The sequence below is a fragment of the Microtus ochrogaster genome, linkage group LG4 (assembly GCF_000317375.1).
Source record: "Microtus ochrogaster isolate Prairie Vole_2 linkage group LG4, MicOch1.0, whole genome shotgun sequence".
Taxonomy (NCBI): domain Eukaryota; kingdom Metazoa; phylum Chordata; class Mammalia; order Rodentia; family Cricetidae; genus Microtus; species Microtus ochrogaster.
The window spans coordinates 49,245,754-49,266,386 of NC_022030.1; the positions used below are offsets into that span (position 1 = coordinate 49,245,754).

The following is a 20,633-nucleotide window of genomic DNA, read 5'->3' on the forward strand; positions in this document are numbered from 1 at the left end:
CTGTGATTGGCTGCCATCAACAGCTGACACCAGACTGCGTCGGGATAGGCCCAAGGACCCTTATCCACCGTACATGCGGGAAGCAGGGGACACACAGCTCCCAAAGGCATAGCCAAATATGGAGTTGTTTATAACCAACAAGACAGGATGTCGGCGCCATCTTGTAATGGCGATCTTGTCCGGCTCACTACATATGTTGTCATTAAACTAGGCTCTTCTGAAGCCAGCATTTCTCATTTAGATTTGCTGGCACTGCCATCACTGTATGTTTCCAGAGTTGGAGCTCTGAAGCATAAGCCATGAGCTCATGAGAACACTTGCAAGTGTCAGTGTTCATGTAGTATGAAGGGCACAGGAAGGATCAAACATGTTTTCTGTGTGAACTCTATCCAGACACCGTTGACTGTTACAAAAGTGACAGTTTTGGTGTTGGGGAGGAAGGATTCAGGGTAGAATAGGAATGTGGGGACAGACTGGAGTGGGTAGCTAGAATGACAGTTGCAGACACAGAAGCTGGGTTCACCCAAGTCTTGGTGGTTCCCAGACATTGTCAGGGAGTTGCTTCTAGATTGGGCATCCAATCTAGCATGAATTATTTTGTCCAAGCCACAGCCCCTGAGCTCAGGTAGCTTGCAAATCTGTGAAAGCAGAAGTGCAGTGTTATGTTGGATGTGTGCGCCAAGGGGAGGTTCTTAGTTTTCATCAGATTCTCAAAGAAAGTCTGAAACCATGAGAGTCCAGAATATTCCAAATTTTAACCTTGCTTTTCCCTGCAGAACTCAGAAGCCTTGAAAACTAAAGAATAAGACAAGGTCGGGGCTGGGGGACTTAGCTTAGTAATGGGCTTGCTTGTAGTAATGACATGAGGACCTGAGTTATATCACTGGGATCCATATACAAAAGCTGAGTGAAGCAGCAACACTGTCCCCCAGAGCTGGGACAGGGAAACAGGCCAGTCCCCTGAGCTCACAGACCAGCTTACGTAGCCACTTGGCAAGTTCCAGGTCAGTGGCAGACGCAGTCTCCAAACACAAGGTGATTGGTGCTTGAAGAACAACATTCGGCATTGTACCTTGGGGTCCACATACATGAGCACAAATGATCATTCATATTTCCTGCACATATACAATACACACATACATGTACATAAAAAGGACATAAGGCCTATAATTTTGGTATGTTGTTAAGCCAATCTAGGTGGAGGATTCTTCCTCTATAGGTTTGGGAGAAGCCTGCGCATGGAAGAAGGTGGAGGGTCTGTAGGAAAACACATGGCATCCTCTGCTGGGGACCACTTTGTTAGGCTTGAACTCTTCTTCTGTGCCACTGTGGCCATCTCCAAACTCTACAGCACTTTGCAAAGTCCACTTTCCAGTCCTTTCCAGGGAAGCTTTTTCTGTTTACCCTTGGGGAAGGTGCCAATAGCCAAGTGGCTGGGGGAGGATCAGTTTCTGATTTTCCTATTTATCTTTTTCTCACTCTGTGTTTTCTTCTTGTGTTGTTCCAAGACTGAGAAGTGGGCTTGCTCCAGAAAATGATTTGCAGATGGTTTTGTTTATCTGGTGATTTATAAATGCAGAGAGACATTTATGTATTAGTCAGTCGAGGCAAAAATATATCAGGGAAGATTCCTGGGTCTTTTCCAGATATTTCTATCTTACTAGTAATTAAATACAAAGAATAGAAGAAATTAGAAGTTTAAAGCTATTGAAATAATAATTCACCAGTTAACACCATATTGCTGGGAAATAACATTATTAATATATTGACTTTCAAGAGTTTTCCTGAAGGTCTATGAATAGAATATGGCATACAGTATATATGTGTACATATGTATGTGTACATATATGGACAAAAATGGAATAATAATATGTTATTTGTAGCCTACTTTTAACTAGACAAAATAAATAAGTAAATAATAAATGTGTTTCCATACCAAGAATTACACTTTCAAAATATTTATTTTATAATTTTGTGTGTGTGTGTATGTGCGCACATGTGTGCATGCATATGAGTGCAGGTACCCACAGAGGCCAGAAGGGGGCGTTGGGTCACTGGATCTGGAGTTATGGGTGGTGTGAGCTGCTCATATGAGTGCAGGTACCCACAGAGGCCAGAAGGGGGCATTGGGTCACTGAATCTGGAGTTATGGGTGGTGTGAGCTGTCCAGTATGGGTGCTGGGAACAGAACAAGGGTCCTTTGGAAGAGGACCCTAAGCCTTTATTGTTAAAGCATTTTTATTGGTTGACTTGTTGGTCTATGAAATGCCATGATTTATTTTTAGTTCATCTTCAATTTTATTTTTGGAAGTTAGGAACGTTTCCAAATTACAAACAATAATGAAAGGGAAGTTTCTACACATGTATTTTTCTGTATATGCTCCTCGCCCCCCTTTAGTACACTTTTTCGGGATAGAAACCCAGGGGTCCAGAAGAACAAATTATTACATATATGTTATATTCCCTAAGGAAGAAAGCAAAAGTAAACGCCAACTTTCACACCTAATGACATGACTTTCTGTCTTCTTGTCTTGACACACACGCTCCGGAGTTGTCATTCTGGAAGGCAACAGCTCTATTTTGTTATTTAATTTGTAGGTCTGAGGCTCAAAGAGTTGAACACTTTAAAAAACATTTCTTGCCAGTTGTGTTCCTTATTTTCTAAACACTTCCTCATAACTTTGTTTTTCTGCTAGGCCATCCACACTAATCTTTCTTTCTAGCCATTTAGTTCATTACCTCTGCTTTACATGTATTATATTTCAGCTTTACATAATTAAATCTTGATTTTTCCCCTTTTTTTCTTCTTGGTTATCAAATGGCTTTAACTATTGAGGCTTTGTTAGTATCTTCCTATATCATTATAACCATGTATGAGCTAATTTTTAGTATTTAAATCTTTAATGTATTTGAAATTTACTTTTTGCCAATTTTCTAGGTGAGAAAATGGAATATTTACTACAGAATATTTAATGAACCTCCAACTGCCTATTTAGCAAACTGTTTTAGAGCTATCAAGCATGTACCAAACTCATAGATGATCCTTTCTTTTCTGCTTTAAATTTTTAAATGTTGGCTAGCACTTCAGATAGTATTACTGCCACTGTAATTTCCTCTGCCTGAAAACTGTGGAATAATTTTGACCCCTTGCCTGTATGTATGTCTCCCATGTGCGCCTAGTGTCCACAGAGATTAGAAGATAGTGCATGATCCTCTGGGCCTGGAGTCACAGGTAGTTGTGAACTGCCTTGTGGGTGCTGGGAACTAAACCCAGGTCCTCTGGAATCATCTCTCCAGCCCCTGATCTTCTTTTCTTTTTCTTGCTTACCTGCCTCTCAGTGCATCTGAGATCTAGGAAAACTTGTATTTGGCCAACTAGCGAGTGTTTGAGAACCTCTTCATTGATGGAGTTAGATAAAAATAATCATCTAACTAAATACTCAATCCAATGTCCCATTTCCCTGCAAACCGAAAGTGCTTTCCTGCTCTCCAAGCCTGGCATTCTTCTGCACAGCTCTCTCCATGGAACCACCACCCAGTGTCGATCCTTCTCATCTTTCATTTATTGGTTTGGCATCCACCCTTTCCTCCAGGGCTTTGTTAGTCTGTTAGCTGTATAGTGAGCATTCTCTATGGCTTTAGTTTGAGTTTCTCTATGGCAAAATGATGGTGGACATTGTGTGTGTGTGTGTGTGTGTGTGTGTGTGTGTGTGTGTGTTTTAATTTTGCTATCTGGATATCCTCCATGGCAAAGGTCTTCTCAAGTCTATTGTCCATTTTCCATGCCTGGCACAGTATAGCAAGGCCTCCTTCTATCAGCGTAGCTTGTGGTACTGATAGCCTTGGTCACTAGCTGAGCTGGTGCTCCTTCCATTTTCCGCCATCATTTTTCTACCATGCTGCACTTTGTGGAAGGAAGTCACTTGGCATGTCCCCTATGAGGGTGGGGTAGCTAAAGGACTATTTGGAACTCTTCCTTGTGAGAGATTTGTTTATTATCCTCCATTTATTAGTTTGTTCAATCATTTATTTATATTAGTTAGGGCTTACGGGTACTTAGTGTATGGTTTATGTTACAGGACAACACATTCTAGTTTGTTTTATTGTTCTCAATGTTCCCAATGTGGGCACTGAGAGGTCTTTCATTTGATGGCTGTGCCCCTTCCTCATATCCCCGTGTGGGTGTGGGGGTGGCTGCTTTGTTGTGTTGTGTTTCAGCTCTTGCCTGTTTCCTGATGTTTTCAGACTCTTTAGTCTCATCTTGTCTAGTTCCTGCCCTCATCCTGGAGTCATCCATTTCTCCAAGGTCCCTTGGCTCCTTCTTGGAGAATAATTGAAATAAATATCTAGGCACTAACATGGCTTGTTGTTATTATATGTCACTGCTCTCAGAGCCTCTTGCCTGACAAGCCAGAGACTGTATGAGTATACACTAATGTGTGTATATGGTGCACGTCTTACTACACAGCTCTCTGTATCTATATTAAGTTTAATGAGAAGTCATGGTGATGTCCAAACTCTAATCTAGCACCACCAGGATCATGCTGGTCTTCTTTTATTTACCCACAACCCACCCCCAAAACACACAATAATAGCAATGTAAGTGGTTCCCACTCCCTCCCCCTTCGTCCTTAAATTCCAACAGTCTCTGTAACAAAGTTGCTACTTTGTGTTCTTTTAGTAAATCACTTTTCAACCAGAACAGAGGATCTTCTTGCAGCTCTTTTTCATTTAGTTTAGCCAAGCCTAAACCAGGCATGAAGGCTTAAGTAATATAATCACAGTACTCCAGAGGTGGAGGCAGGAGGGTCACAAGTTCAAGGTCTTCCTTGGCGATTTAGTGTGTTCAAGGTCAGTCTGTGCTACACCAGACCTCGCCTCAAACTGTGGTGGCAGCTGAACACGACTCACTTTCAAGGTCATTCGGTCAGCAGCTCCCTCCCTGCAGCGCTGCCCTTCAGCGAGGCTTCTCTGGTCTAGTTACTTTTCTTTATAGACTTAGTCCGTCATGGACTTTTCCCACTAGACATTATTTATTTTTTCCTTTTAAACGTTGCTTCATTAGTTAAAGGGCCATCTGTTTCTCTTTCATTGAACTGCCTTTGAACCTCGGTCAAAAATCAGTTGGCAATATTTGCGTGGCTCTACTTTTGGGTTCTTTCTTTTTCGTTGATTGATGTGTCTGTTCAGATGCCATACAGCCTCGATACCTAAAATCTACTGTAGCCATGTGACCTTTGAAAATGGGCAGGTAGACTCTTACCTCTTCATCCTCTCCTCCTCCTTTTCTCCAGATTTGTTTGGATGCTGGCCATTGTATGTTAATATGGTGAGTGATAGGACTATCTTTTTTAATACTAACCTTTTTATGTTGATCATTTTTGGTTTGACCCTCTACTGTAGTGGTTGTTTTGTCCTGCTCCTTAGATGGGACCCTTAGTGACTTCACTGACGTACCGTGAGTAGTGAGCCTTGAATTCTTCCTCATCTGCTACCAGTTTGGAGGCTGTTTGTCTCTTACCCTCGTTGCCAGGGTTCTAGAATTCATGCGTACATCATATTTGATAGCAAACTCTAGTGAGACAGCATCATTCTGGGATACAGTGTACTTTAGTATTTCAGGTGCTTTATTTATCTGAGGGACTCTGTCTTCTGATGTAGCTTTCCCTACATTTAACATGCCATGCTTTGTTTTTTGCAACCCAGGACTACGTGGTATCTAGTTCTTTAAAGGGTTTTATTTTTCATATATTTTATTCAGTCTTCTAATTTATAGAAGTGGTTAAGACAGGTTCCAGTTTTTTTTTTTTTTCACCATCATAGGAAAAGTTCTAAATAATGTTTTTGAATCTTGCTTCATCCACAGTAAAATCCTATTAAAGTGTAAAGGAACAAGCTAAAGCGCCTGCCTGGAGCCTGGCGTGTTTAATGTAGATATGGTGGTTGCAGAGATTGTCATCTATACCTTTGAGCATGGACTCTGCTAACTCAAGGCTTTACTAACAGTAATGACTTTGGATAGTTTTTAGTTGTTTTACACTTCCTAATTTACCCAAAGAAAGCATTATAAATAAATCACTGTGATTATAACCTTTTGTAAGTACTACCTAGGATACATATTATCTACACTGCCTCTTAGAAAACAGTAGATTGAGGGCTGGGGAAACGGCTCAGCTATTCAAGTGCTGGCCATGCAGCCCGAGTGTGGATCTCCAGCACCCATGTGAAAAGTGGGGCGCTGGGAAGGGGAGGACAGAGAAAGGGGAGTCGTCATGACTTATGAGCGAGCTAGTCTAGCTCTGGGTTCAGTGTGAGACTTTGTGGCAAGAAATAAGATGGAGGCAAGAGAAATGGCTCAGCAGATAAGTGCTCTGGCTGTTTTCCCAGAGGGCCTGAGTTTGCTGTCCAGCACCCATATAGCAGCTCACAGCCATCTGTAACACCCATTTCAGGGGACCTGAAACCTTCTTCTGGCCTCGTCTGTCACCAGGCATGCATGTGGTACACAGACATATATGAAGGCAAAACTCTTGTACACATTTAAAAAATGGAGCAAGATAGAGAAAGACACCCAACTTCAATCTCTGGCTTCCACATATATGTAAACCTACATGCATCTATATGTACATGTGTATACACGTGAATGCAGAGAGAGATATGGGGGTGGGGAGAGAAGAATAGATTGAAAGTAAACTGTAAAAGACTTCATGTTCAGGTCCTAATTGCTAGCCTTAGTTAAGGAGAAATATTGTTTTGCATCTCTTCACAAATACTATTGAAGAATAACAGTCATTTAAGAGCATTGCATATTTTTTTTTCTAATTTAGGTAAAAGATAATAATAAGCAAGTCAACTAGAAAGACAACTGTCTCAGTCTCACAAAACCTCAGACTTTTAAGTTGACAGTTAGTAAACAAAACCAACACTAGGAGCCTTTCTAGTAGAATAATGCATGTTGTCTGGAAACAATGCCAGCATGTTGAGCCGCAGGGAAAGACTGATGCTTGTCTGCCTTGCTTGTAATCACACTTGGGAAGTTGAGGCTTGAGGCCTGTCGGGGAGTTTAAGGTCACGTGGTATGCAGAGGGCGCAGCATTGATTTTGGGCTTGCTGATTTGGGGGTTGTCTGACAGGGACTGTGAAGGCTGGGAAGAGCCAGGCTGTTTTTCTCACTGTTGCTGTTCAGGTCACGGGTGTCTCATTTCAGAATTTTCCATGTCTGATTCCCAGCTGAAGCACGCGATTGTTTAGCAAATGTCTCCATTAAGGCTGGCCTCCTAAATGGGTGGAAAGGGGGGCACTGATGTATTTATCTGTCAGAACTTTGATTTTTATCCTTCAGCCTTTCTCAGCTGATGTGCTTTTCAGCTGGTTTACCGTGCAATACTATCTGTAATGATGTAGTCAATCAATGCCCTTCTCCTCTTAGAGCGATCACCCAGCCAAAACACAGAGACCACATTTTAAACATGTTAGAACAGGTTAGTGTGAGGCAATCGAATCTGTGTTCTTTCTATTGATATATGTTACTATATTTATCGCAAGAAACAAATTTACCTGATGTGATTGAATTGCAATTATTTTGGGATGACCCCGAGACTGTGAGTGTCTTGTTTGACAGATTTGACTCGCAATAGTCAGATGCCAGGTATGCAGAGAGTGTGAAACGGAACAGACAGAAAGTCTTTCAGTGTAAGATTCCTTCTCTGAAATGATCTGTGAGTAGCATACGACAGTTTTATAAATACAAAGTAAACCAACAGCCGATAGAAAAGCAATTTAATGCCAAATAAGCCTGGAAGTAATTACCCAAATAAAACGAAATGTTGCCTTCTGTAGATGGGAGCAAAATATTTGGTTTTGCTCTTAGTTGACTGTGATGACGAGAGCAGGGTTGTGTTTGTATTTTCTTTTGCTTTCTTTTCTGCATTTATCTAAGCAAATGAGGGATTATTTTTTAAAGGTTCTCTTCCACTTTCTTCCCTTTAAGAGTGATTGTCTTAGTGTAAAGTATCCTCTTCAGCTTTGATGAGAGGCCCTTAGGTCTAAGGAATGTCTTCATCTTGTATCCATTCATTGTGATGGCTGTAAAATTGTTCAAGGGTGTCTTTTGTTCATGAAACTTTTGCTAGCAAGATACTTCCTATATGGGGATGTTTGGATTGCAGTGTTGCTGGTTTGTGTGCTAGTTTGGCACGTTCTGTAGACAGGTCAGAAAGCCCAGGATGTTGCGTCTCAGCAGGGTCTGGCCATCTTGGTTGTGGTGGATAAACAGACTGGAGTGGACGGGAGCATCCTTTGGACCACCATTTTCCAGGAAGGGCATGTCAGATTTGGGCTAACCTCGTACATGTAACTGCCACTCTAATTGGACTTGATGCTCCCCCTGAGGTTTTCAGTCCCTTCCCTGCTGAATCTAAGCATACAGAGGGTCTAAGAAAGAAGAAGTGGCTTTCACAAAAGACTTGATCTGGGCATACAGCTGTGTCCACTAAAGAGCCAGTGTCCAAACCAGCAAACTCAAATATTTGGCTACAAAATAATCATAACCTGTGAGTGTTCAGCTTCCTGGAACTTCAGAAAATGGCATGAGATTCAGCTACTGACTCCAAAGTAGAGTGGACTTGAACAACATCAGGAACCAGCTTTGCCTTTCAGATCGACCCCCTAAGGTTTATTCAGATGTGAGAACAGCTTTACTTCCTCATGGGCTCAAGGGGAAGAATCTTCGTAGGATTGTTTTTTCTTTGTTCAGTTTTGCTTAAGTAAAAAATTCCTTGTTTGGGATTTCTCAACAGTTCCTTACTTTGTACAAATAGTAGGCTTGGCTCAATGGCTGGAAGTCATGATCATCAGCCTGTGTTCCTTCCTTCCTTCCTTCCTTCCTTCCTTCCTTCCTTCCTTCCTTCCTTCCTTCCTTCCTTCCTTCCTTCCTAACTCATGGGGGATATGGACATAGCCAATCACTGTTACTTTTCTTTATTTCGTAGGTGAAGAGTGTGACATTGACATCAATGAATGTGACAGTAACCCTTGTCATCATGCTGGAACCTGCTTGGACCAGCCTAATGGTTATACCTGCCACTGCCCTCATGGCTGGGTGGGAGCAAACTGTGAAATCCGTAAGTATTTCAACTGTGGATTACTTAGTATGTGCTTTGCCTTCATCAAGAAGAAGATGCTAACTATGACCAGAAAGACCCCATGTCAATGACAGGGAAGCCCATGAGGCTCAGAGGGACCACTTCCGAAATCCCTGTCTCCAGAGTCCAAATAGTTCTTCTGTCTCTTGCTTTCTGCCATGCTTGTTCCTTGAGATTACATCCAGCCTTTTTTTTTTCCCCCACTGACTATGAGCATCCTCAGATGTCATCCAAAGTTCACTGCTACTTGGTCAGCCAAAAAAATGTGCTTCACAAAGTGTTAGAATACCACAAAAAAAAAAATGCACCCTTTGCTCTGGAAAGTCCAAAGAGCAGCAAGAAACAGTACAGGATTTGAATTCATGTTGCCTTTGTGTTTTTAGGTGTCTTTGAATTTAGCAGGTTCCTTTAGTTGCTTGAAGAAGGAAAGCCCATCAAGGATGAACATGGAAAGAGAAACTAAAAACAAATGGGCTGTGGGTGAATGACTTGAAGTTTGGAAATATCAGGATCAGAGTCTGATGTGCTAGAACAGTGTAGCGCCCTTATGGAGGTGACAGTGACTGACATGGAATTTGGTTTTTATCTGTTTTGAAAGCTGACAAATATTTCCTGCCCAAAGGCATTTTTCTTATTTATTTAGGGCAGTAAAGTTTCATCTTATCCAACTGGGCTGAGTTGGGGAGTGCTGCCTCCCAATTCCAGATGATTCTCTGCATTGAAATGGTGTTCAAAGAGTCAAGGTGTTGTCTCCCACATTTTAGACATCAGTGTCTCAGCTCCGTCCATTGTGGTCTGACCAGGTGTCAGAACTGAGTAAAATCTTTTCTTGATAGACAAGTTCCTTTTCTGGCAACAGCAGAATGTTAGGCATTCCCTCCACCTAGAAAGAGATTCCTGGGCAAATTACAATTCCTTGGGGGGGTCTACTATTATAATAATATGATAGCAAAAGAAGAGACACAACTATCTCTCTTTAGAGCATTTTCTTTCATGCCAGAAAGGTTACAATTTGTTTTTAGACCTCCATCTTGAGGTATTTGATGTGAAAGTTTCTGAAATATGCCTATGCCTGAGGCAACTATTATAAAAAGAATAAAAAGAAGAGATAAAGTTAGAAGGTAGAGTCTGGTGGCCATGCATAAGGACCAGCTCACTGTAGCATCTTCGAAGGTAGTGTCTGGTGGCCATGCATAAGGACCACCTCACCATAGCATCTTAGAAGATAGTGTCTGGTGCTCCAGTGTGGGTCTCTGTTTCTGTCTCCTTCCATCGCCTGATGAAGGTTAATATTCAGGAGGATGCCTATATGTTTTTCTTTGGGTTCACCTTCTTATTTAGCTTCTCTAGGATCACGAATTATAGGCTCAATGTCCTTTATTTATGGCTAGAAGCCAAATATGAGTGGAGGCAGTGGCGGGGAGGAGGCAGAAATCTTAAATAAATAAATAAATATAAAAAAACAACAAAAAAGAAGATAGTGTCTGGTGGCCATGTATAAGGACCACCTCACTGTAGCATCTTAGAAGGTAGTGTCTGGTGGCCATGCATAAGGACCAGCTCACTGTAGCATCTTCGAAGGTAGTGTCTGATGGCCATGCATAAAAACCACCTCACTGTAGTATCTCAGCTTGATTTCCTCTGGAAAGGGCTGACACTCTTTTTTGTGACTCCATTTTAGTTGGCTTTAAGTGGTTCTCACTATGAAATCCGGACTGGCCTTTGACTCATAGTCTTCCTGCTTTAGCCTCTCTGGGTGGTACTGATTGAGCCTGACATTATTTCTATTCTGATAACTTCTCCCACTGTCTCTGAGCAATCTCCCATGAAGACATGACTGATTAGGAGGTACACTTGAACATCAGAAGATGAGTCTGTGATCATTCCCTAAATTTGTAAGAGGTCTGAAGATTTTATTTTTGTTAGTGATGTAGATATATGATTCTACCAAGCCAAAGATTCTAAATTTTATTTCAAGAGTAGGAGCTGAGCTGATGTACTAATATAAGAGGAACTTTTGTGTAGTTCTTCTGTGGATCAATGCTAACAGTTGCTGCCTCCTTTGTATGTTAAACATACTTAGGTTTCTCTTGTATTATACAAGTCTTGTAAGATGCAAATTCAGGAGACCATTGTCTCCTGAACTGATAAAGCTAGTTCTCTCCCATCTAGAACTGGGATTGATGCTAATCCTTCCTAGGCTGATGTAGGCTGATGTTCGTGTACTTCTAATTGGGTATAGCAATCTGAGTTGGCATTTATCTCTTTTAGGGCTTGATATTGTTTCATGATTCCCTGGCTTTGAGGGTTGCTGATGTTTCTGCACTTGTAGGGGAGTTGTTTTCTCTTACAGCTTTTGATAATGTTTCTTTTCGTTGTATTTTTGATATCCTGACTGTAATCTGTTGTGGAGATCTTTTTCTCTGGTCATGTCTGTTTGGGGTTCTAGATGCCTCTTTTGATTGAATGTCTGATTCTTTTCCTAGAGTTGTGAAAATTTCTGCTATATTTTGTTGTCTATATTTGCTATGCTTTTAGTGTTCATCTCAAGCTTCAGCCCATGGAGTCTTAGGTTTGGTCTCTTGATCATATCCTAGAGTTTTTAGATCTTGTAGTCATGCTCTTTTAATTTATTTACTTCTTGTAAATAGATGATTGATTGTAGTATTCACTAACCTTGTCCTCCACCCCTCAGAGTCTTTTTTTTTTTTCCTGCTTGATTGTAGCTATTGGTCATGTATTCCACTGTGTTTCTAAATTTTATCCCTTTAGGATTTCTTTTTTGTTTCCAAAATTTTCATCTGTTTATTTTTTCAGAATCTCGATTTGCTTGCTCTTCTGCGTTGCTGACTTCTTCATCCACATCGCTGATGCTCTCTCATTCATTTTCCTGGCTTTTCCTCCCATCTTCCCTCATGTTGCTGATTTTCTTCTGCAGGCCCTGGACTGGATTCATCTGTTTGTTTGTGTCCTTTCACAGATCACTCATCATTTTTACCAGAAATATTTGGAAATATTCACTTAATGCTTTAGCCACTTAAGTGAGTTCAGTGGTTGAGGGCTTGGGAGCATTTGGAAGAGTCAGTGTTGCTTGTTTTCCTCGTGTTCCTGACACTTCCTCGTTGCATCTGTGCATCTATTGGTTTGGAAAGCTCTTCTGGGATTGGGAAGTGTATTACCTTTCTGTTGAACAGCTTACTTTGGAAGGTGCAATTCCCCAGGACAACTAGGTGGGAGGAGACAAAACCGCTTTTAGAAATGACTACATCACACTGTATAAAATACAGAAATAAACTTAAAACTCAAATATGGCACATCAATATATCACCATTGACTATAGAATCTGAAAATGGCAGAACCACTGTAGAGTATGGTACAAAAATAAACATTATCTGCAATAAATAAATGTGAAATAATAAATGAATGAGATAAGGGAAGGAGCAGAGAAAGGGGTCGAAATGGGCAAGAGAAGCAAGGTTAAATAATCAGAAGAGAAAGAAGGGAGGTGGGTGGAGAAAGCTGTAGACAAGAGCAAGGGAAAGTAATTTAAAGAAAAGGAAAATAAAAAATGATTTCTCATTAAGTACAAAGTTCAAAAGGAAAATTAGGAAGCTATAAGAGGGGAAAACAAAATTAAAACCTGATAGTATTAAAAGCATAAAGTCAGAATACTACTAAATGCAGAAGGAAATGAAAAAGGAGGAAACAGAGTATCTAAGAGAGAGAGAAATAGAAAGGAAAAATATTCCTTTGAATGGAAAAATTTATATATAGAATTAGATAAAGATGTAGAGGGAAAGAACAAATAAAAGCATAAAAACTCTTAAAAATACCACAAGTAAGACTCTTCTAAATGCTCACAGTAAGAGGGTGGGACTCACCCATTAAGAGAACTGGCTGCCCTTTCAGAGGGCCCAGGTGGCTTGGTTCCCTGCTCCTACCTGCCAGCTCACAGCAGTCTTTAACCCCAGTTCCTAGGAACTGGGGTGCTATTCTGGCTTCCATGAGCACTGTATGCATGCGGTACACATACACACATGCACACAAAACACCTATGCATATAAAACAAATATCTCAAAATGGGGGCATCACAAGGGTCACCACGAAAGCACAAAATGAAGAATTGGGCCAACTTATTTTTTGGTCCTTGAAAATTAGAGTGACAGTTGCATGCATGGGGTGGATATCAGCCAAACTGTGGACTCTGTAGTTAGTGGGTCTGTCTTTGAAGAGCAGTCTTCGGGGAAGTACTTTTCCTTCTTGGGGCGGCAGGGGCCTCTCGCTGTTGACCACATCCAGCTTTCCATCCTGTGGATTGTACACTCAGTGTCTCTGGAGAATCCTCAGGTCATAGTCCTCTAGTGGCTAACGTTTCAGTTGGAGATGTCCCCTGAGTGCATAGGACTTGGCCACAGCACCAAGATGGGTCCAGGCAGAGGCCCATCTCTGTTCTTTCATCATCCCCAGAGCGTGAATCATCCTGCTGAAGGAATGTGGCATCATGTGCACCCTGTTCTGGAACTCAGAGTTTGCAGACTTGACAGCTGTGACGGACAGTCAGGTGGCTTTAGAATTTCATCTACTCACTGCCTTGGGTTTAGCATTGTCAGACCTATTCTCAGCTGATGAGCTGTGTCACCAAAGGCAGACCGTCTCTCCTTAGGCACCTCCCAGCCTTAGCCAAGTGCCCTGCTGCCTGGGCCTCTTAGTTTGTCATAATCTGTTCTCCTCTTTTCCGGAACTGCTTCTTCTCCAGGCCTTCATGCCCCAGGGGCAGTGCCAGGCCAAACTGAGAGACTCCCTGGCCTGTGGATGTTCTCTAGTCTCTGGACTCCACTGTAGCTTAGTTTTTCTTACATTCCATTTTTATGTGTATGTTTTGTCTGTGTGTATATCTGTGTACTGTGTGCATGCCTCACACCTGAAGAGGCTAAAAGAGGGTTTTGGATTCCCTGGAACTGGTGTTATAAACTGTTGTGAGCCACCCTGTAGGTGCTGAGAATAGAATCTGGGTCCTCAGCAAGAGCTGCAAGTTCTCTTAACCACTGAGCAATCTCTCTAGCCTTCTGTCACTCAGTGTTTTAACAAGAGGTTATCTATCAAAATGCTGCCTGACTGCTACCCCCCCCCCACACAGGGTGACAATATGGCATTTATTTTACATTGCTGACCAACCCATTAGAGAAGCCCACAGCATTTATTGAAGATGCTTCCTGTTTTCTTTTTCTTTTTTTCCAATTTGGCATAGAATAGAGACCACAGAAATTAACCCAAGTGCAATCAACCACATTGATTATGTTTATTGATTACCAAAGTGTGATGGCTTTAGAGCCAGTCGGGTGCTACCACTTACTACACGTAATCTTGGCTATGTTGCTCTTCGTAAGGTCTCAGTGGCTTCCCATATAACACGGAGATGTCAATAACATCTATAAATGAGCTACACTTGAAATGAAGAGCTGTGCCCAGCAGAGATGGGACTCTCAATAAATGCCAGCCTGAAATTAATAACCAAAGCTTTCGCACCAAGTGCAGCTTTCTGGCATCCCTGTCGCTGGGCCACCTTGATGGAATCTCCAGTTCATTGCTTATGAAACGGAGTCCGAGATTCTCACCTCTACCTGGTCACTCTGAGGTGACCACTACTCAGCCGCAGCACCTTGTGCGCTTCCAGCCACACAAGGCAGGAACACAAGGCAGGTGAGGTGTTGTTTTTTTCTCCATCAACAGCCTGCACAATCTATTTCCATCTCTGATGTCACCCTCACTTGCTGCTCTGTGACTCTGTCCTCACCACCCCAGGTCAAGCTGCCACAGCTCTGCCCCAAACTAGAGTAGCCCCTAAACTAGCTTCTTTCCCTTCACAGAAGTGATTCTCAACCTCCCTAATGCTGTGACCCTTTAATGCAGTTCCTCAAGTTGGGGTGACCCCCAATCATAAAATTATTTCAATATTACATCTTAACTGTAATTTTGCTATGGCTATGAACCACAACATAAATGCCCGATATATGATCCCCACAATGGGATTGCGACCCTCAGGTTGAGAACCACTGTCTCAAAGCCTGTCTTTACATGCAGCCAGGCAGGGCACTCAGACCCTTGCACCCAGCCATACCCAGGACTATTAAAATAAAAAATCTCTCAAGACCCAAGGCTATGCTAATCACCTCAAGAGCCTGGGTAGGACACTTGAGGGAGGTTCTTCTGCCTTCACTGGGCCTCTCTGCCTCGGTCTCCTCATGCTGACCCCCTTTGATCCTTTGTCCTGCTCTTCTGCTACAGGCCTGGCCGTGTTCTGCTGCTTTGCCTGGGAGAGCTTCCCCCCTGCTCTTCCTCATCCCTGGTTTGTATCTAGTTCCCCCTGTCTTGCAAGCTCTCGTGACACAATTAAAGGAGCACCCTGTGGTCCCCCGCCCTGTTTCTCTACAGCCTCTCCCAGACTGCCTTGGCGTACCTCTACTTTCACTGTTTGGTGACAGTTTGCTGTTGCTGTGTCTGTCAAAAGACCCGCATCTCCAAGAGCTCTCTTATCCCCGACTTTCTTTATATTTTACCATAGCACACAATAGGCACTCAAGTCATAGGTGTTCTGTGAATGGGTGTGTAGCACAATTAATAAAACCCAGAGACAGAAATTGGGGCTCAACCTAAAGGTCAGAAAAGCAAAACAGCCAACTATTGACTCTTACCTCTATCTCAGTCTGAAATGGCGATCCTGCCTCTAGGAATCCTCAGAATGAGTTTATGTCCAAGAGCTGTCTCCTCCCATCTTATATTCCTCTCTAGGGCTGGAATTGAAGGCATGCACCACTACCGCCTGTTTTTCTATGGCAAACTGGTACGGCTACTGGCATTAATGGTGTGTGTTACCACTGCCTGGTCTGTAAGGCTGACCAGGGCAGCTGTTTTACTCTCTGATCTTCAGGCAAGCTTTATTTATTAAAATACAAATGAAATATCACTATGTGGATTTTTATGAAGAATGTCCCACTTATGTCTTAATCAGTGTTCTATGGCTGTGGCGAGACACCATGACCTCAGCAAGGCTCTTATAAAAGAAAACATTTAACTTGTGCTTGCTTATAGTTTCAGAATCTTAGCCCATTATCATCATGGAGGGAAGCATGGCTGCACGCAGGCAGACATGGTCCTGGAGAAAGATCAGAGATTTCTACATCCAGATCCATGGGTAGCAGGAAGAGAGTGACTCTGGGCCTGGCTTGGGCTTCTGAAACCTTCAAGCCCACTCCCACTGACACGCTTCCTCCAATAGGGCCACACCTCCCATTCCTTTCAAATAGTGCCACTCCCTATGAGTCTATGGGGGCCATTTTTGTTCAGGTCAGCATACTTTCCCATCTGTTCATCATCTGAAGATCAGCAATGACTTGGTTTCTCTCAGGTTCATTGATGCTTTCGCTGGACAGCTCACCTTCAGCTATGGAAAGCAACATAATTTGAAATCTTACCTTGTGGTTGTAGGCAGCAGATGGCCTTGAGAATTGTTGTTATGAAATGACAGCATCACAAATGTGCTCCTTTCCAGGCTCTTTTTAAATCATATGGATGAGTAAATTAGCCAGCGTGGCTATGTTCACTAAGATAAATTACAAAATAGACACGGACAGTTTGTTTTAGAATAAATTATGCAAAGAAACCGGAGTCCAATTTGGATAGATTTGGTTTTTTCATCTGTTTGCCTGTCTCACCTTGAACAGTTTCCCTACCCGGCTCCCAGCAGCTCCAAAACACCCTTCGAGAAACACAGAACTTCAGATGAATTTAAACAAAAATGCAAATGATCCTTGAAACTCACAAGTAGGCGTTTATGAAATTTCCCCAAACAGCTCTTGCGAGAGCATTCCTGGTCACACACCTGCTGGGGCCCATGAGATAATCCCATTCTGCACATTCAGGTTTAAGATTTCTTCTCCAGGCTGGGCTGCAGCCAGTGCAGCAAATGATTCGTGCAGTGGGACTCGGGGAAATGTGGAAAATCGATGCCTTGCGAAGATGGAGCCTGGATGGGAGATGGCATTTGCAGCCACCTGGTGGGGGTGCATTTGATGCCTCTCAGGCCCAGGGTTAGATTAGGCAAAGCCAGGCTGGCTACTAAACCAATTAGTTAGCTTGTGGAGCAGACACCTTCGCTTCTGTCAAGAATATTTCAGATGGCAGTAAAGATGAATCTAGCTTTAAAGATGAGGACAGCCTTTTTTTTTTTTAAGAAATCACGATAGATTTCTCCTTAATATCACACCTTGGAATGCAGATACTTGAGCAGTGGTACAAATGAAGGGACATGCAAACTGTGAGCAACTCGTCACACATGGGGCGATGCTGTCCTGACCTGTAATAGGCACGATGTTTTCTTCACAGCAGTTCTCACGTGGGTGTGAGAACATGTACACAATCAGTGTGACATGAGTTTTTCTTACACACATGCATAAAGCTCAGGAGTCGATCACGAACTCCTGCAAGGGCTGGAGAGGTCGGTCAGATAAAGGTACTTGCTGCCGAGGCTTCACCCTGAGGATGAGGTGGCTTTTCCCAGTTCCCTCTGCCTCAGCAGCTGCGCAGGCAGCCAGGGATGGAAACGTCAAACCAGATGTCACAGGCCTCCGTGAAATATTCAGGGATTGGGTGATCGGTCTGCTGCTTCAAAGCCAAGAGCAGGGCCCACTTTTTCTGTTAGGCCTCCAGGAAATGGGTCTGGCTGAGGCTGATGACCTGAGTGTCAGACCCAGGGTGCACGTGGCAGGAGAGCACTGATACCATGTTGGAAGTTGTCCTTTGACCTTTACTCATGTGCTATGACATGTGTGCATGCACATACTTGCACACACATGTACACATGTACTCATACACACAAACATAATTAAAAAAAATTCTGATCCTCCCTGGCCATCAGATCTGAGCAGTCCATGAGCTGGAGTAGAAAGCACCCTGGCCACCCTTGTGTTGATGCTAAACGGATGCTAAAACGTTCTGTGGAGCCTTGGACTCCAGCCTGCTGCTGAATTTTTAAGGGAATGGATGCTATAATACTTGGAAACCATGCGAACCACACTTACTTTTTCAGCCAGAAAACAGAGTCATCTTTCCAAGCAGTCGGTAGCGATTGCCAAAAGGGCTGCTGACTTGGGGACTGAGCCTCAGTTCTGCTTCCAGAAAATACCTTCTGCCATCCGTGGAGACTCTCTGCAGTGTGTTACGTTGCTCTCCCCATCTCTGCGCATTGGCTCAGCTGAGGAGTGAGCACCCCGAGGATGAGGTAGCTTTCCCAGTTCCCTCTGCTGCCTCAGCAGCTGTGCAGGCAGCCAGGGATGGAAACAATAAACCAGGTGTCACAGGCCTCTGTGAGGTATTCAGGGACTGGATGATCTGGCTGCAGGCTCAGAGAGTCTTCCTTCATCCCATCTCTTCAGGCTTTCTAGAAGCTTCAAGACCAAGAGCAGGGCCTCTACGAAATGAATCTGCAGGCCTGGCTCCTTGTCTGCATATCCGTGTCCTTTCCTTCAGTTTGTCCAAGGTCAAGAATAGTGGGTTCTCAGAGGCCGTGGTCCCCGAAGATGTAGCTGAGTGTGTGACAGTATTCTTATACAACCAGGTTAGTGAAAGGTGCCTTGAGGTATGGTCCTGATTCTACCCTTCTCTTAATACTCTATCCGGACACCAGGAAAAGTCCTGCCATGTCAGTGATGACCCTGCAGGGCAGTGGCGGTGGCGATGACATGACTCCAATAGAGAAAACTTAGCTCCTGTTGATTTGCGGTCTCCTTCCACATCCTGGTCCTAACAGTTGGACCTTTCCATTGGTGTGCAAGTCTGCAAAGATGATATCACCTGTCACTGCCGACCAATTCCAGGCACCCAGTAACATCTGGTCCTTCCATTTTGTCCCTGTTGACAGAGGCTGATGGAAGGTCTGGGGCAGCCGATGCCTTAAAATCCTCAGCCAGAGCATCTCCTTCACAGGACAGTGTAGCTTCTTCATCCTTCCTGTTCCCAGCATGTCAGCGGGAAGTGCTAACCCTTTGAGTGCCTTCTCTTACTATGCTTCTTCACCATTTTCTGGCTGATGCTCACGATAGACCAGTGGAGTTGGCGTATCTGCTTCCCTGTGGCACGCAAAGGGAGGTGGATCAGATGTTGGAGCTGGGATACTTACGCTGTTGTGATCAGAAGGGCTGTGCTCTTTCAACTGCTCTGTGGAAGTCCTCTTATGGGCATTTATACCAACAGTTATTATTCATTTCTCAATTATACAAAGAATAGGTCATTATTTCTAAAAACGACTGAAAAGTATATACAAGACCCTAAAATCACTTATAATCCTGTCTTCCAGAGGTGGTCACTGTTGATGCACACAGGATATGCAGACCTTAGCTCCTATCTTGTTTTCACTAAAGGAATGTCAGTTTCCTAGGCTGCTTCTCTTGTGTGGGTGAGGTGGTGAAAATAATGTATGTTCTGTGAGTTATGATTAAAGAAGATGTTTCTAAGGTCTTAGCCCACCTATGGAAGCAAGGTAAACTTGCTAGTGCTATGAGCCTACTTTGAGCTTTTCAATGTCCAAGCAACTATTTTAAACTCACTGTGATTACTGAATTACTTTTGCCCCATGAGTAGGTCTCATTTGACTGAATTCGATTTGTTTGTACTGTATAATGAATATCTTTCTTTCTGCCTCACTAAGAGTTGAATATTTGGATTGTCTTCCTCCTTTTGACTCTTGTAAATTGTTTGGGGGCTGGTGGGGTGAGGAGAGGACATGAGAGTGGGGGGACTTCATCTTTATCTACAACATAGTCTTCCTTTTTAAAAACATGTGAAAGGAATATAAAGCAGAGTGATAAACTATTAATATTTACTAGCTCTGAGAGGTAAGTACATGAGGCCTGACCTTATTTTCTGAGCTGTTTGTAAATATGCGGTGGTTGATTATTTAACACTGAAATATCAGGACCCTAGGATGAATGTTTTTGTACACGGTGCTGTGCACATTTACAGGGAGGGATGTTTCTTCAGCAGGGAATCTAAAGTGGTCAAGTCTGGGATGAAGTTCAACCATTAAGTTCACAAGAAGGGTCAAATATCAATTTGCAGCCTCCATTTCTGCATCCTTGTCAATTGTGGTTTCCATCATTTTAAGATAATATTTGCAACAGGTAGAAGAATTGTATTTTGAAAGTGACTATGGAGTTAACTAGTTTTCTGGTTGTAACACAATATCTGAAGAGAAGCAACTTCAGGAAGGCAAATTTTCTTGTGACTCTCAGTTGGAGGGGAGACAGTCCATCATGGTGGGAGAAAGCACATGTAGTCAGAAAGCAGACATGAACAGGAAACAGGGCTAGCCCCCTCCTCGCCAGTGACTCTAGACTTCTAGTAAGGTTCCACCTCTTTTTTATGTTTTTTAATTAATTTATTTATTTAAGGATTTCTGCCTCCTCCCCGCCACCGCCTCCCATTTCCCTCCCCCTC

At 42.9% G+C, this 20,633-nt stretch overlaps 1 protein-coding gene across 1 annotated transcript in view; it reads left to right on the forward strand.

Annotated features, from left to right (window-relative positions):
• Nucleotides 1-20,633, forward strand: part of Dner (delta/notch like EGF repeat containing) — a 303,919-nt gene that overhangs the window by 274,651 nt on the left and 8,635 nt on the right. The window contains exon 11 of the mRNA XM_005361514.3: nt 8,991-9,122. Coding sequence (XP_005361571.1) covers nt 8,991-9,122 — 132 coding nt within the window. The remainder of the gene's footprint in view (nt 1-8,990; nt 9,123-20,633) is intronic.